The 15,186-nt window shown below is 38.6% G+C and overlaps 1 protein-coding gene across 21 annotated transcripts in view; it reads right to left on the reverse strand.

Annotated features, from left to right (window-relative positions):
- LOC139752858 (actin-binding LIM protein 3-like) overlaps positions 1–15,186 on the reverse strand; it is an 837,860-nt gene that overhangs the window by 228,541 nt on the left and 594,133 nt on the right. For all 21 annotated transcript variants that reach the window (XM_071668853.1, XM_071668857.1, XM_071668856.1 and 18 more), the window contains one exon: positions 13,496–13,620. In XM_071668853.1, the coding sequence (XP_071524954.1) occupies positions 13,496–13,620 (125 nt within the window). The remainder of the gene's footprint in view (positions 1–13,495; positions 13,621–15,186) is intronic.

Consider the following 15,186-nt stretch of genomic DNA (forward strand, 5'->3'; position numbering starts at 1 on the left):
CTCAACCACCAAAAAACAAAAACTCTAAGGAAACAGATTGGACAGCATTCACACATTACATGTAATCCAAGCTCCAAAACTTAAGTATAGGTGATCCTATCTCAATATCATGCTATGTCCAACTACAATATTATCACCAATGAAGCAAGCAAAAAGCACATACCACAAGGATATAAAAAAAATATAACCCAAACATCTTCCCCATAAATTGAAGACCTTACAAAACAAAGAAACTGGTAAAATCTAAGAAGAATTCACCCAATCAACAGATTTCACTGAAAAAATTCAACCTCATCAAGCAATATGATCACTAACCTAATCATTGAATTGTAAACTGGCAATCCTTCAACACAGTGAACCACACCATCAAAGAAGATATACAGATGAAAAATCATAAAAACACTGAAATGTCCCACCAAGTAATAAACAACCATCACCTGAAAACTCAGCTTTAAACACCATCCCATTCATCTGAGACCACGCTCCTCTGACATATGAGTTACACCTCCTTGTCTACGCTCTGTATACCACTCATCCCTAAAATACCTCAAGGCTTATGACAGAGCTGCCATGATAGAGAAACTGAACATTTACCGCTCAATTGGCCTAAACTTGCCCCACATACACATCATTACTGTTTATGGCTGGCTTCCTGAGCTATGTGAAACTCGCAAAAATAAAGGGGTCTCATTGGCCAGGAAAGTAAAGTACAGTGTCTGAGGCTGGGAGGGTGGGTGAAAGTAAAAGATATACAGAAAAAGTAGGGTAATGAGGGTTAGTAGGGTTTAAAAAAGTTTGGTTGAATGGGTTTGAATGGAGGAAGTAAAGTGTTTCAGATACCTGGGAGGAGTGGACATAACAGCTGAACTAAACCATAGGGTTGTAAGAGTTCAAAGGGCCTGGATGCAATGAGGAGTGTGTGGAAATCAAATGTCTGGGGGCAAGATGTGGGGAAAGGAGGGGAGGTTGGTATAGTAAGAGCGAGGTGTGGTAGTAAAAAGAGTGGTTGAGTGAGGTGTTGAGAGTGTGCTGAAATGAGGATAATTGAGGAAGGAGCAACTAAGAGGGTACATGTGTCACATGGATGGAACAAGGAAAAGTACCTACCTACCTATGAGTACCTACAATGAGATCACATCATGATGGCAGGGTTTGTGCATAGTGCTCATGGCACAATTTGATTGATGAATATGACTATTCCTTTCTGCTGTTGGATAGTTATCTATTTCTGGTCCATTTGGTATTGATCTCAACCACATCGTAAGATTCTTTCGTGCTTCTGTAGCTCTTCCCTGCAAGTTTCTTATTTCTCATGGGTGTTTGTTAAATAGCTGTTTGAGCTGCCTTCTTGGGCATTCTTATATTTTTGTCTGATATACTTTTGGTATTCCACTGAATTCCTGCTGACTTAATGATCCAGTATCTTTCTTGTTGAAAGGTTTTTCAAGTTCAATATGCTTTCCTTTAAATCTTCAATATGTTGCAATGCATAAATGCTTATCTATCTTTTATTTTTTCTTTACAGGCTACATTTTTACAGTCCTTTCAGCCTTTTTATGGTAGTTCACATGTTCCATCTCCTCGATTCTGCTGGTGAGGTGCTTCTGAATTCTCTTTATCTTGTTAAATTCAAGTTGCTTTGTTGGTAAACATAAGACACAACAGAATTCAATTTTCCTTCTAATGTATTGTGTAAATTAAACATTTTCATCAACAGTTTTGTGTCTTGTAAAATTTTTCAAGACTATTTTTTTTCCATACATATTCGCCATTTCTTGTGTTAGTGAGGTAGTGTTCAGAACAGAGAACTGAGCCCAAGAGGGAAAATCCTCACTTGGCCCCCTTCTCTGTTCTTTCTTTAGGAAAAGTAAAATCTGAAGAGGAGGGTTTACCAGCCCCCCCCCCCAGTAGCCTTTTATGACAAGCAGGGAATATGTGGGAAATATTCTTTCTCTCCTATCCCCTATCACTCAATATTTGGTTGAAAGTACTGCATTCTCAATATCCTCTCTGAATTCTAGTTTCTCATCCATCTGCTACAACTTTCTATACAGTTGCACTTTTATGTGGTAGTCACTAACGCATTCTTACTTGTTTCATAACTTATTTGTTCCCTATTTGTAGACTGTCTACCATAAGTTCTTTTGCATTTTCTTTTGATCAGCCTCTGACCCAATCACTTTTGCTTACTCTGATATCTTCAGCAAAACTTCTTACTATGCTTTCTTCTACTTCGCTATCAATATCTGCTTTGGTGCTGAATTTTCTCAAGAGCTGTTCAATTGCTTTAATTATATGACCTCCTCATATTTCACTATCTTATTTTTCTTAATCATTATACTTGATCGCCGTTTTCCGCGTCAGCGTGGTGGCGCTAAGAAACATCAATTTGGTTAAACAGTATCTTAAACTTGCATAAAGTCTGGCCCAAAATCTTTTTTCCAATCTTCAATTTCAGGTAATTACCTGTTGAAACATGTTATCAACAGCTATCTAATCTACCTTTGAATGTCACTGAGGATTTGAATGAAAATCTAACCATCCTTTACATCCTAACACAGTGATGAAATATGATGGATGAACACCTAGATGATTCTAACAGTCACATGCAAATTTCTTGCTATCTTTCACAATTTTTCTTGATATGTGCATGTGTGTGTGTGTTTATGTATATACATGTGTATGTGGGTGGGTTGGGCCATTCTTTCGTCTGTTTCCTTGCGCTATCTCGTTAACGTGGGAGACAGTGACTAAGTATAATAATATATACATAATATATCTTTACTTTGCACACGTATACAGTAACAAAACTTTTCTTGTTACATTTGATGTGCACATGTATAAACTATATAAAACTTTTCTTTTTATCTTAGCTGAGTATACACTTTCTAAGCAACTTATTAATCGACAAAGACAGACTATTATGGCCACAGGTCAGTTAAAATACTGTGATACCATTCAAAACTATGCATAGGAAGAGAAAGGATGTAAGATTGGACTTTAAATGCAATTCTATTTCCATGGAAACTTATGCCCTCCCTTAATTTGTATGTATACTTTATGGCTTACAATCCAATATCTTTCTAACTTTTTATCTATATTTCTTATCTACTTGTACATTAACTCAACCCATTTGTACGTTGTTATTTATCTTATTTATTTATCTATTATACTTTGTCGCTGTCTCTGGCATTAGCAAGGTAGCGCAAGGAAACAGACAAAAGAATGGCCCAATCCACCCACATACACATGTATATACATACATGTCCATACACAGACATATACACACCTATACATTTCAATGTATACATATATATACATACACAGACATATACATACATACACATGTACATAATTCATACTTGCTGCCTTTATTCATTCCCGTTGCCACCCCACCACACATGAAATGACAGCCCCCTCCCCCCCACATGGTTGCGAGGTAGAGCTAGGAAAAGACAACAAAGGCCACCCTCCACCTCTGACACATATATCCTCTTTATCAATCTTTCCTCGCTCATACTCTCCGTGTGACCAAACCATTTCAATAAATCCTCTTCTGCTCTCTCAACCACACTCTTTTAATTACCACACATCTCTCTTACCCTTTCATAACTTACTCGATCAAACCACCTCACAGCATATATTGTCCTCAAACATCTCATTTCCAACACATCCACCCTCCTCCACACAACCCAATCTATAGCCCACACCTTGCAACCATATAACATCGGTGGAACCACTTTTCCTTCAAACATACCCATTTTTGCTTTCCGAGATAATGTTCTAGCCTTCCACACATTCTTCAATGCTCCCAGAACCTTTGCACCCTTCCCCACCCTGTGACTCATTTCCGCTTCCATGGTTCCATCCGCTGCCAAATCCACTCCCAGATATCTAAAACACTTCACTTCCTCCAGTTTTTTTCCATTCAAACTTACCTCCCAACTGACTTGTCCCTCAACCCTACTGTACCTAATAACCTTGCTCTTAAGTCACATTTACTCTCAGCTTTCTTCTTTCACACATTTTACCAAACTCAGTCACCAGCTTCCGCAGCTTCTCACCCGAATCAGCCACCAGCGCTGTATCATCAGCGAACAACAACTGACTCACTTCCAAAGCCCTCTCATCCACAACAGACTGCATACTTGCCCCTCTCTCCAAAGCTCTTGCATTCATCTCCCTAACAGCCCCATACATAAACAAATTAAACAAACATGGAGACATCACACACCCCTGCTGCAAAACGATATTCACTGGGAACCATTCACTTTCCTCTCTTCCTACTTGTACATATGCTTTACATTCTCAATAAAAACTATTCACTGCTTCTAGCAACTTGCCTCCCTTACCATATACTCTTAAAACCTTCCACAGAGCATCTCTATCAACTCTTATCACATGCCTTCTCCACGTCTAAAAATGCTACATAGAAATCCATTTGTTCTTCTAAGTATTTCTTACATACATTCTTCAAAGCAAATACCTGATCAACACATCCTCTACCACTTCTGAAGCCACACTACTCTTCCCCAATCTGATGCTCTGTATATACCTTCACCCTCTCAATCAATACCCTCCCACATAATTTCACGGAAATACTCAACAAACTTATACCTCTGTAATTTGAACACTCACCTCTATCCCCTTTCCCTTTGTGCAATGGCACTATGCATGCATTCCGCCAATCCTCAGGCACTTCACCATGAGCCATACATACATTGAATATCTTCACCAACCAGTCAACAACACAGTCATCCCCTTTTTTAATAAATTCCACTGCAATACTATCCAAACCCGCCACCTTGTCGGCTTTCATCTTCTGCAAAGCTTTCACTACCTCTTCTCTATTTACCAAACTATTCTCCCTGACCCTCTCACTTCGCACACCACCTTAACCAAAACACCCTATATCTGCCACTCTATCATCTAACACATTCAACAAACCTTCAAAATACTCACTCCATCTCCTTCTCACATCACCACTACTTGTTATTACCTCCCCATTAGCTCCCTTCACAAATGATCCCATTTGTTCTCTTGTCTTACACTTGCAAAACATCTTTTTATTCTCCCTAAAATTTAATGATACTCTGTCATCCCAACTCTCATTTGCCCTCTTTTTCACCTCTTGACTTCCTGCCTCTTTCTTTTATACATCTCTCACTCACTTGCAGTATTTCCCTGTTCTAGATTACTCTTCTAGATATCATTAATCAACTATTTGTAGCATAAGGGGAGGAAGTTGTACTCTTGTGGGGTCACATCTCTTGAACTTTCTCTCCTGTCATGTAACTTTTTAAAATTCTGCATGTTATCCACATTCACAATTTCATCAAAATTTATTTTGTTTGTCCACTTCTCTTATACTATAAGAGTAATTCCTTACACCTTTTCCAAAAATATCCTTGCATAATTTCATGTTTCTGCTTCAGGTTCCTCTATTACTGCTTCTTTTGATGAACTATTTACTGATGATGTCATCATAACAGTTCAAAAACTAAAAAGGCTATGATCAAGTCACTCTTTATTCATCTTTTTTTTCATTGTGGGCAAATCTACAGCCTCTAACCTCTCGTTGTAACTCAACTCTTCTAATTCTGGTATCTTCTTTGCTGTCCTCGTCTGGACGTTTTCTATTAGTTCTTTTGCTTCTTCAGGTAGGTGAACAAAGTTGTAGAGCATATTTTACTTTAGGCCTAATATACAATGAACAGTTTGCTGAATATTCCTTATCAGTGTACTTGAATGCAAATTTAATATTTACCTGCAACAGGTTAGGAAAAATGTTGAATCCCAAATCCCTCTCACAGAGAAAGTCCTGTAGCTTATTCCTTACAGCATTATTTTATACTGAGGCCCTATTTCACAGTGTCACATCCTCATTACTTTGCCTTTACTAAGGCTGAATTTCATAAACCATTGCTTGTAAGTTGAAGCAATCCTCCTTACTTCCAAACCTTCTTGCATATCATTTACATACATAAAGATGAACAACGGTCTCAAGACACACCAATGGTGACTCCTACCCATTTTGAAAAGACTCCTGTTCCCTTCCACTATGATAATTTCCAGTTTCCCCTTTACTCCTGCCTGAAGATCCAGCTTCTCTACCAGCCTACCATTTGGTACAGTGTCTTATGCTTTCTATGAGTCCACAATACATACAACCCACCCAACGTTCTCCTTTGTCTAAAATGTAAATCAATCTCTCATAAAAATCTACAAAGTTCGATATCTTTGACCTTTCCTGAATCCTTGTTGTCTCTCCCCAACACAGTTCCTCCTTTGCAAGAGGTCATCCATTTGCTTTCTGACTATTTCTCCCAGTATTCTATAAAACACTACTGTCAGAGAGACCAGTCTACAGTTCAGCCCTGTTCTCTCTTCTTAAAAGATATGGACAACATTTTCCCTCTTCCACTTCCCTGGCACTTCACCTTCCTCAAGGAACATCTCAACAAATAGTTCAAGTGACCTGTCAAATGTATCTGCACATGTTTTTAGCACATACTTCTTGAATTTCAATCCTTTTCAAGAACCCCTCACTGTTGGGGCTATATTGTCTTTCACTATGAAAACATTTTTGGAACTGTCATTCAGCTACTTGCATATCTTTACATCATCTTTTACTACTCGTTCCTCTGAATTCCTTAGCCTGGTTGCCTCTTTAACTGACACATTAGTGAAAATTTTTAGGATTATCTCCTACTTTGTCCACAATATTCTATTCAAAGTTTTACAGTTCCTTCTTTCTTATCCTGCTAAACTCCATTTAAATGTTCGCTGGCTGGACTGCTGCAAATATCTTGATGCTATATCTCTAAGTTCTTTCACTTTTTGACATAAATTATATCATTAAACATACCTCTCTCTTATTGGAAGTTTCCTAAAGGTATCTACATTCCTACTCCTTACTGTAGATTTCAGGGAACCTTCTAAAACAATGCGGCATCGTGTCCACTAAACTCCATATCCCAATTCATGTTCCCATAAAAACTGTTTAGTTATGTGTAGATTCCATGACGAAATCTCCTCTCTGAGCGTCATTTCACCTTTGTTCTTTTCATAATCAAACCTAAGCTACTAGTGTGAAGTAATGATTTAGTAGTTCCGACAATATCATATGGTTGCAAGGCATGGGATATAGATAGGATAATGTGGAGGAGGGTGGATGTGTTGGAAATGAAATTAAATGTTTCAGGACAATATGTGGTGTGATGGGGTTTGATTGAGTAAGCAATGAAAGGGTAATAGAAATGACTCCAAATCTCTATGAGAATCAAAAGTCTCCAGTGTATATCAGCATAAGTGAAATCCCACATTATTAGAGCTTTGCCATCTCCTCCAGTGTATATCAGCATAAGTGAAATCCCACATTATTAGAGCTTTGCCATCTCTAAGAAGTGTATTCTTCAGTGTTTCATGTATCATGCTGGTTCTTTCACTTCTTGTCTTTGTCCATTTATTCCCGTTCATTAAAATTCTATGAAGGATGATAAATCATCAACACCACTGCAATTCATTTTTTGTAAACTGCCTTATCTGTTGTTTCACTCAATATAACATTCAGCCTATCTGATTTACAGTCCCTAGACCTCTCTTCCACTTCATTTGCTCCTCATTTATAAGTTCCCTACTAAAAACTGCCTAATATCTTAGACCCTGTCTCATATTTCTTTCACTGTTCAACAAATACCTGGCAGACTATTTTCCAAACCTATCATTTGCCTTCCATAAGTGACCTCTATATTGATCCATCCATACCCATGCTAAAAGCATCTTTGAATTTCTTGATTTTACTGTCATGCTCCACCACTGTTTTCCAGTGCTTCAACTTAAGCTATTGCTTTCTAGCCCTTTTCAAGATCCTTAGCAATCTACTGTACTTATATTTTTATTCTTTTCCTCCAATGATATACAGTAAGCATAAAATCATTATACACATCAGAGAGATTCTCCTGGATGTCATGTTTCTTATCTCCATACAGGGATCCTCATTCTCAGTGATAAAGCCCACAGAATTCCTTACTCTGACATCCTCACTTAACATATAGGTTGTATCAATTAGCTTAATCTGCTCCCCAGAATCCATAAACTTAATACCCTCATTACATATCTGAACTATCCCCAAGATTATTGTTTTCAGTGACCATGAAGATTTGTTGCTTTAAATTGAGAAAGACTGTTAGGAGGTTAGACTATGATGCCTAACTGATCCTAGTCAAAGTGACTAGTCTATTTTTCCTGCTATAGTTTAAATTACCCTACTCACATGGTTACTTGTAGGTAACAGCCTTCTCTCCATATGTGTGTAGAAACACTAGGCAAAATACTTGAAATTGGGAAAAAAAAAAAAAAAACTGTTGGAAAAGGGATTTCATACCTGTCTCCTGATTCCCACTTTACCGATACTGTGCCAGGAATGGATGAAAACAATGGCCTCATTTTCCCACAACCACTTCCTAGCTGTCATTTATAATGCACCAAAACCATAGCCCACAATCAGAAGCCAAGTTCCACAAAACAATTCCAGTTTTTTGCATGACCACTTCATATGCCCTGGTTCAGCTTATTGACAGCATGTCCCCCATATATCACATTGTTCCTATTTGATCTCTCCCATGCATACCTCTCATCTTCCATCTCCTCAGTCTTATCCTCCCTCTAACTCCTTCAGCTTCTGCAACACGGGTTCTCTCCGTCAGTCCTTTTTCAATCATTCTCTCCTTGTCCAAACCATTTCAGCATACAATAGTGAACTTTGTCAATCAGACTGTGCTTACCACTGTCATTTCTTATATGGTCAATCCTCCTCAAACCATATACTGTTCTCTAGCATCTCATTTCTGTTGCATACATCCTCTTCTATTCTTTTGCATTCTAGGTCAAACACTTGCATCCAAAAAAATTGTCAAATTACTGTAACATCTAACATAACCAAATCTGCCCTAACAAACAATGACCTCTCCTTCCACACACTTCTCAGTACACCAAGGACTTTTGACCCTTTTCCTAGTCTGCAGCACACTTGAGCTCACATGGTTTCATTAACAGCCATGTCCACTCCCAGGTATCAAACACACTCCTCTTCCTTAACATTCTCTCCTCTTAAACTCACACTCAAATCGTCTTGTATCCATTTCACCTTAATACCTTTTCTTCCAATAAACTCTCACTTTAATCCTTCCATATACTCTCCCAAACTCTGTCAACAACTTCTGGAGTTTGCAAGTAAACTGATAGACTGTATCCCAATGTTTATCATTATTCTGTACTTCCTTTTCCATACATTCAATGGCATATGAACAACTGACCCCAAAAACCAAACTATCTGCATATCTCTTACTCTTTAATAGCTAACTTTATAACATCTATGTTTTAAAAAATCTCTATCATTCACATCCTTTTTAATCATTTCATATGATGAACTCAGGTATCATTTACAATAATGGTACAGCTTACTAACAAGCTGTACCATTCAGATAAAATATATGATTCACTGAAAGTTATGATCTCCACAATAAGTTCCAAAAAAGAATAATCATAAATCATATATCAAATAATTAACTATGGCTGAATATCATAAAAAACAGCTAAACATTTTCTACTCTATCATACATCTGACTGCAAGAAAAATGAGACATCAATCATGCCCACATACATAAATACAATACCAAATGTAATTATACATAATATACAGAGCTTTGATTAATCAGAATTGGAGACAACTATGAATCCCACATCTTGCAGCAACTTAAACAAAACAAGAATCCATAGAAAACAGAGAATAGGTTTATGATGATGCAATGAACATGAGCTGTAATGGAGTGACAGCTATTGTCCTTTCAATGATGTTTCATGTATTTTCCTCAATATGTCAAGAAGTATGTTCTTATGGCCAGGATACAGCTTCAATACATCTCTTTGTCTGAATCATTAGGATGAATACATAGGAAAGAACACAAATATGCTGTAAAGAAATGAATCTATCACTACCTACTGAGGCCACTAATTCTGTATTAAAGCATTCTGCCCTCTCCACAAGAGCTGATTCACTATGGTTCTCTCACAATAACTCTTCTCTCATAAAATGCTACTCATACATATCTACTGAAATCTGTATTTGCCTGTTACGTTCAAGAGCACAGTGTCAGCTATAAACGTTAGAGAAATTTTCAAAAACTTTTTATAATTACATTTATGCAAAAATACTCATTCAGTTAAACAGAAATTGAAGGGACTCTGCCTACTTGTTGAACATAAAGTTAAAAAATACTTTCGAAATACTAAACAAATTGCTGGTATATGGATGGGATTGATCCTTTCTGTATTACTAGAATGAGGATGAAATCTATCATTTGATGAGCTCTAATTTGTTTTAAAGAGACAGATTAATAGGGCAAGCTCAGAAGGCATAAAACGTAAAACAGGCCATGATTAATCAAGACTCCTACTGAGCGAAGGGACTTGGTAAGTGTATGTAAGGCCTGTCATATAAAAAGTTCAGGAATGTAAAGAAAATCTGATCATTTAACAAGCGACTTGCATAGGGAAGTTCTAAATGTCATACTTGTACCAATTCAAGTGCATCATACCAAGCTAAGCTTGTGCAAGTATGCAGCACATAGGCACACTGACAATGGAAAAAAATATTGAAAATGTCACTGACAACAAGCGTCATCCAAAGTGGAAGGGGCTAGGACTAAGGAGAAGACATGGCCAATGAAAGAGGCCTGACCTGCTGAAGGGCCTTCTTTTTTGGTGAGGGCTTGGCATGTGGAGAGGACCTGATCTGTCGAAGGCCCTTGATTTAAGATGAGGGCGTGGCAAGTTGAGGGGGCTTGACATGTGGAGGGAGCCAGGCAAGTGAGGGGCCCTTGGCATGTTGAGGGGGCCTGCAGTGTGGTATGTGCTTGGCTTGTGGAGGGGGCCTGACATGAGAAGGAAACCTGACGAGTGGCAGAGGCCTGACGTGGGGAGGAGGCTTGGCGAAGGGAAGGGGCCTGACGAAGGGAGGGGGCCTTATGTGGAGAGAGGGCCTCACATGGGGAGGGGCTCTTACGTGGGGAGGGGGCCTTATGTGGGGTGGAGGCCTTACGTGGGGTTGAAGCCTTATGTGGAGAGGGGACCTTAAGTGAGGAGGAGGCCTTATATGGGGAGGAGGCCTTGTATGGGGAGGGGCCTTTATGTGGGGAGGGAGCCTTACTTGGAGAGGAGGACTTATGTGAAGAGGGAGGTTGATATGGGGAGGGGATCATACGGAGTGAAGGGACTATACGTGCGGATGGGGACAGATGGGGAGAAGGACTCAAACACGGGGAGGAGGCTAGATATGGGGATGAAGTCTGCCCAGAGTAAGACTGCTGTGGGGAGGGGGTCAGCTGTGAGGAGGAAGCTTGTCTTGGGGAGTGGATAAGATGTGGGGAGGGGGAAAGATGTGGGAAGGAAGTCAGGGATGTGGGAGTACTCTGATGTGGAGAGGAGTCCTGATGTGGGGAGGGGAACATATGTAGGGAAGCAGCCTGATGTGGAGAGGGTATCTGACTTGGGGAGGAGGTCTGATGTGGAGAGAAGGTCTGTTGTGGACTGGTACCCTGATGAGGGGAGGGGGCCTTACAAATGGAGGGGGTCTTATGAGGGGAGGGGGCTTTACATATTGGGGAGACCTGACGTGGGGAGGGAGCCTGGTGTCTGAAGGAGATGTCTGGAGTATGGAGGAGGCCTGGCTTGTGAAGTGGGCCTGGCATGTGGATGGGAAAACCATGATGTAAATTTCTATCATCTAGTTAATGAGAAACCTGAAATACTCTCATGATATCAATTTATACACTGTACACTAAATATGAATTTTAATATATACATTTTATGAATGTGGGCATGTTCATTATAGAGAAAAATATCCTGAATAATTTTCATCCGTGAACAACATAGCTTTACTATTCATGAATTTTCTTTTCCACTTAGACACTCAGCAACCTATTACAGGGCATCTGAAGTAATAACACAAGAAAAATTTTTTATACTGAAAAGAGTAGTTTCATAGAAATAATGTAATAAGCCACAATACTTTAAAAACTTTTTTCTGGGCATGTTTTGCTTAAATTGTATCTTCAAGTTAGGAGAAAGAGAAAGAAGTGAAGTATGAAGAGAGGAAGTAGGAGGGTAAGGATGAGATGAAGGAGGAGGGTACGGTGTGAAAAGGGGGGAGAAGGGGAGAGGAGAAAAGGAAGGAGGGGAGGGAAAAATAGGAGATGGGGGATGAAGAGGGGGAGGGGAGGGAGGAAGAGGAGAGGTAAGAAGAGGGGGAAGGAGGAAGCAGACGAGAAAGAGGAAGGAAGGAGGAGGCAGAAGAGGCAAAAGAGGAAGAAAGGAGATGGAGGAGGAGGATATGGGAAAGGAAGAGAAGAGGAAAAAACTGAGGGAGGAGAAGGAAGAAGCTGAAGAAAAAGGAAAAGCTGAAATTGTTTAACTCTGAAAAGATACTTTCTGGGAACAAGAATTTTGCCAGATTTCCTGATTTCCTGGTGCACAACTCAAATACAACAGAGCATCATCTCCCCAAACAATTCTATGCTTGGTTTGAAAAAAATACCCACAAACAATTGTTTTACAGATTATAATCTTAACAATTTCTGGATAAATTTTATGTATCAAATCAGCCTTGGGTATTCCCTCTAAATTATTGTCAAATATTATGTACATATACAGGAGAGCACTTAAAAAGAAAACAATCTGATGTACCCTTAACAATTTGATGCACTTTAGCAACATTTTTCAAGTTTTGATTTCATTGAACAACACAAACTGTAAAACCATAAGCCACTAAAACTACTAATCCTGGGATAAAATTTAAGAATGAATCACTTTAATATGAATGTAAACTGTAACTGGAGACAGATAAAGAGGAAAAGCGGGAGATTGAAAAGAAATTCTCAACTCTACAATTAATCTTCATACATAATGGTAAAATCTTCATGAATTTAATGTTAAAGCACTTTGCTATCAACAGTAGACACAATTTCAACAAATTATTAACCTATGAAGAAAAACAAAGGATATGGGGTTAGTAACAACAACTTAGCCCACAAACTTTAACCAAGTGGGACATACATTGCTGATGATGATGCAGGGAGGGAGTACATTAGTTCTCCTTAATCTCTGAACGGTCAAGCTAAAAAGCAAGTGAACAAACATCTGTCCAATGCAGCAGCTAAAACTTTGCAGGTTATTTGTAGTTACAAACATCGACTGTCCAGTGAGCAACAGAATGTAAATATACACTAAAAACAACTGTGAATAAGCATCAGTCCAAATGTTGTTTATGTAGCATAGCTTAAGAATAAACAATGACAATGAAATCTTAAAGCTAATGAACCATAAAATTATGATATATAATTTTCTACTGCCTTGTGGAGATACTGAGCACACCTATCTTTTATTAACTCAGAGCTAAAAAGATGTTGGAAACATCAAAAGAAAACTCAGTACTTACTTGGTCCTCCAGTAGTAGGTGAACGAGCAGGTGACTGGGAGTCTACGACAGGTATATGCAAACATCGCTGACACAGACACTCCTTTCCAGTGTAAGTGACTCGTTCACCCGTTGGAAATGGTTGTCTGTAATCCAAGCAAGAGGAAAACTTTAATTCAGTGGAACAATGTGAATTGGCATGGTATGAAACTCATCAAATCTCATTATACCAGGTTTTTAAAATATATCTAATGCACTTCTAAGTACCTGAAGGAAGATCAATTTCCCAGCATGATAAGCACTTTATTTTAGCGACAACATTACTGACAAGGCTGGATGTAGAACATATAAAGTATACTCTGCATTCTAATTCTTGTTATATTATAATGGCATCTCTTGCATCTTTCAGACTTGATCCACATTTTCAAGGTCTTTTTGAATAATTGGGGGATGAGTGTGACAATGACTTTACCACACTGTGCAGATATAGCCTACACGTGTTGAAAAGGATGTGACATGTCACAGAGGATCAAACTTCACAAAGTGAACTGAAGTTTGGCAAATGTCAAACATGAAGAGGGAATATATCAAGAAAAATCATCATTGGCTTAGGACCCTAAAGGAGGAAATGTAATGGTAAGACACTATTTAGGTTCTGCCTGATCAAGTAACCAAGGGTTGCTAAATACATCATATGCTAACCAAGCCCAGAGAGTCTGCAGAATTATGTCTGTCTCTGCAGCCAACAAGAGAGAGAGGTTGGGCAATTGCAGTACAGGCTCTTCTAAAGACTCTTGTCCCTTTGATGAGCAAAATTCTCCATCTATTTCACAACATTCATGGTCTTACCAATAAACTTTTCTCAACCAAAGATAATCTAGCTTTTATTTCCCTAAACGTGAAATGCACTCACAATTCTGCTTCAATCAGAAAGCTGTTTTTCTTAAGACCAACATGCCAGTTGCACACCCCATGGACTTTAAATCTTTAAACTATGATGTCATCAGGCTTAAAATCTGTCTCCCAACTAACATTATCATTTTTTTTCTTTGTATCACTAACTCTTCTCCTAACTCTACAAACATCATAACATTCTCTGACTCACTAATTTCCTACCACATTGCCATGAAATCCTGCCACCCTTAAGCTAAGGTCCTCTAGTTAAGAAAAATCAATGTATAATACAGGATGATGCATGCAATCCTCTCACAAAAAGTGAGGAACTAGATGAAGCCTACACATTTTCCATCTGGGGCATATCATCACCCACCCAGCACACACTGTAGACCATAATAAACACTCTACTACCACAAAAGATTTGATTTTCACCTCCAATCCTTCTAAAACCCAAAATCTTTCTCTCTTTTTAAACCAAACAATCTTCTTATTTGAAAGTTTTTCAATGCCACCAATACAATCAATATATATCTAAAGTATCACTGTAACATCTAATCTACATTAGAAATCTCAAACAGGACATATAGCTAAGTCTGTTCAGATGCTGAAAATGCTTCCCTTTTGAACAGTTGCTCCAGCAATACAAGACTCCTACTGGAAGCCATGAAAAAGAAAGTACATCTAGCAAAACTTCTTCAGAGTTAATGGTCTGTATTCACTGCCCACACAACCTCAGCTCAATCTCAGAGCTGTGTAGAAATGGTAGGAAGTTTTTGCAATGGCACGTAATTACTTATTTGTACCGTATAGGGGAG

Source organism: Panulirus ornatus, chromosome 13, assembly GCF_036320965.1.
Source record: "Panulirus ornatus isolate Po-2019 chromosome 13, ASM3632096v1, whole genome shotgun sequence".
NCBI classification, from domain to species: domain Eukaryota; kingdom Metazoa; phylum Arthropoda; class Malacostraca; order Decapoda; family Palinuridae; genus Panulirus; species Panulirus ornatus.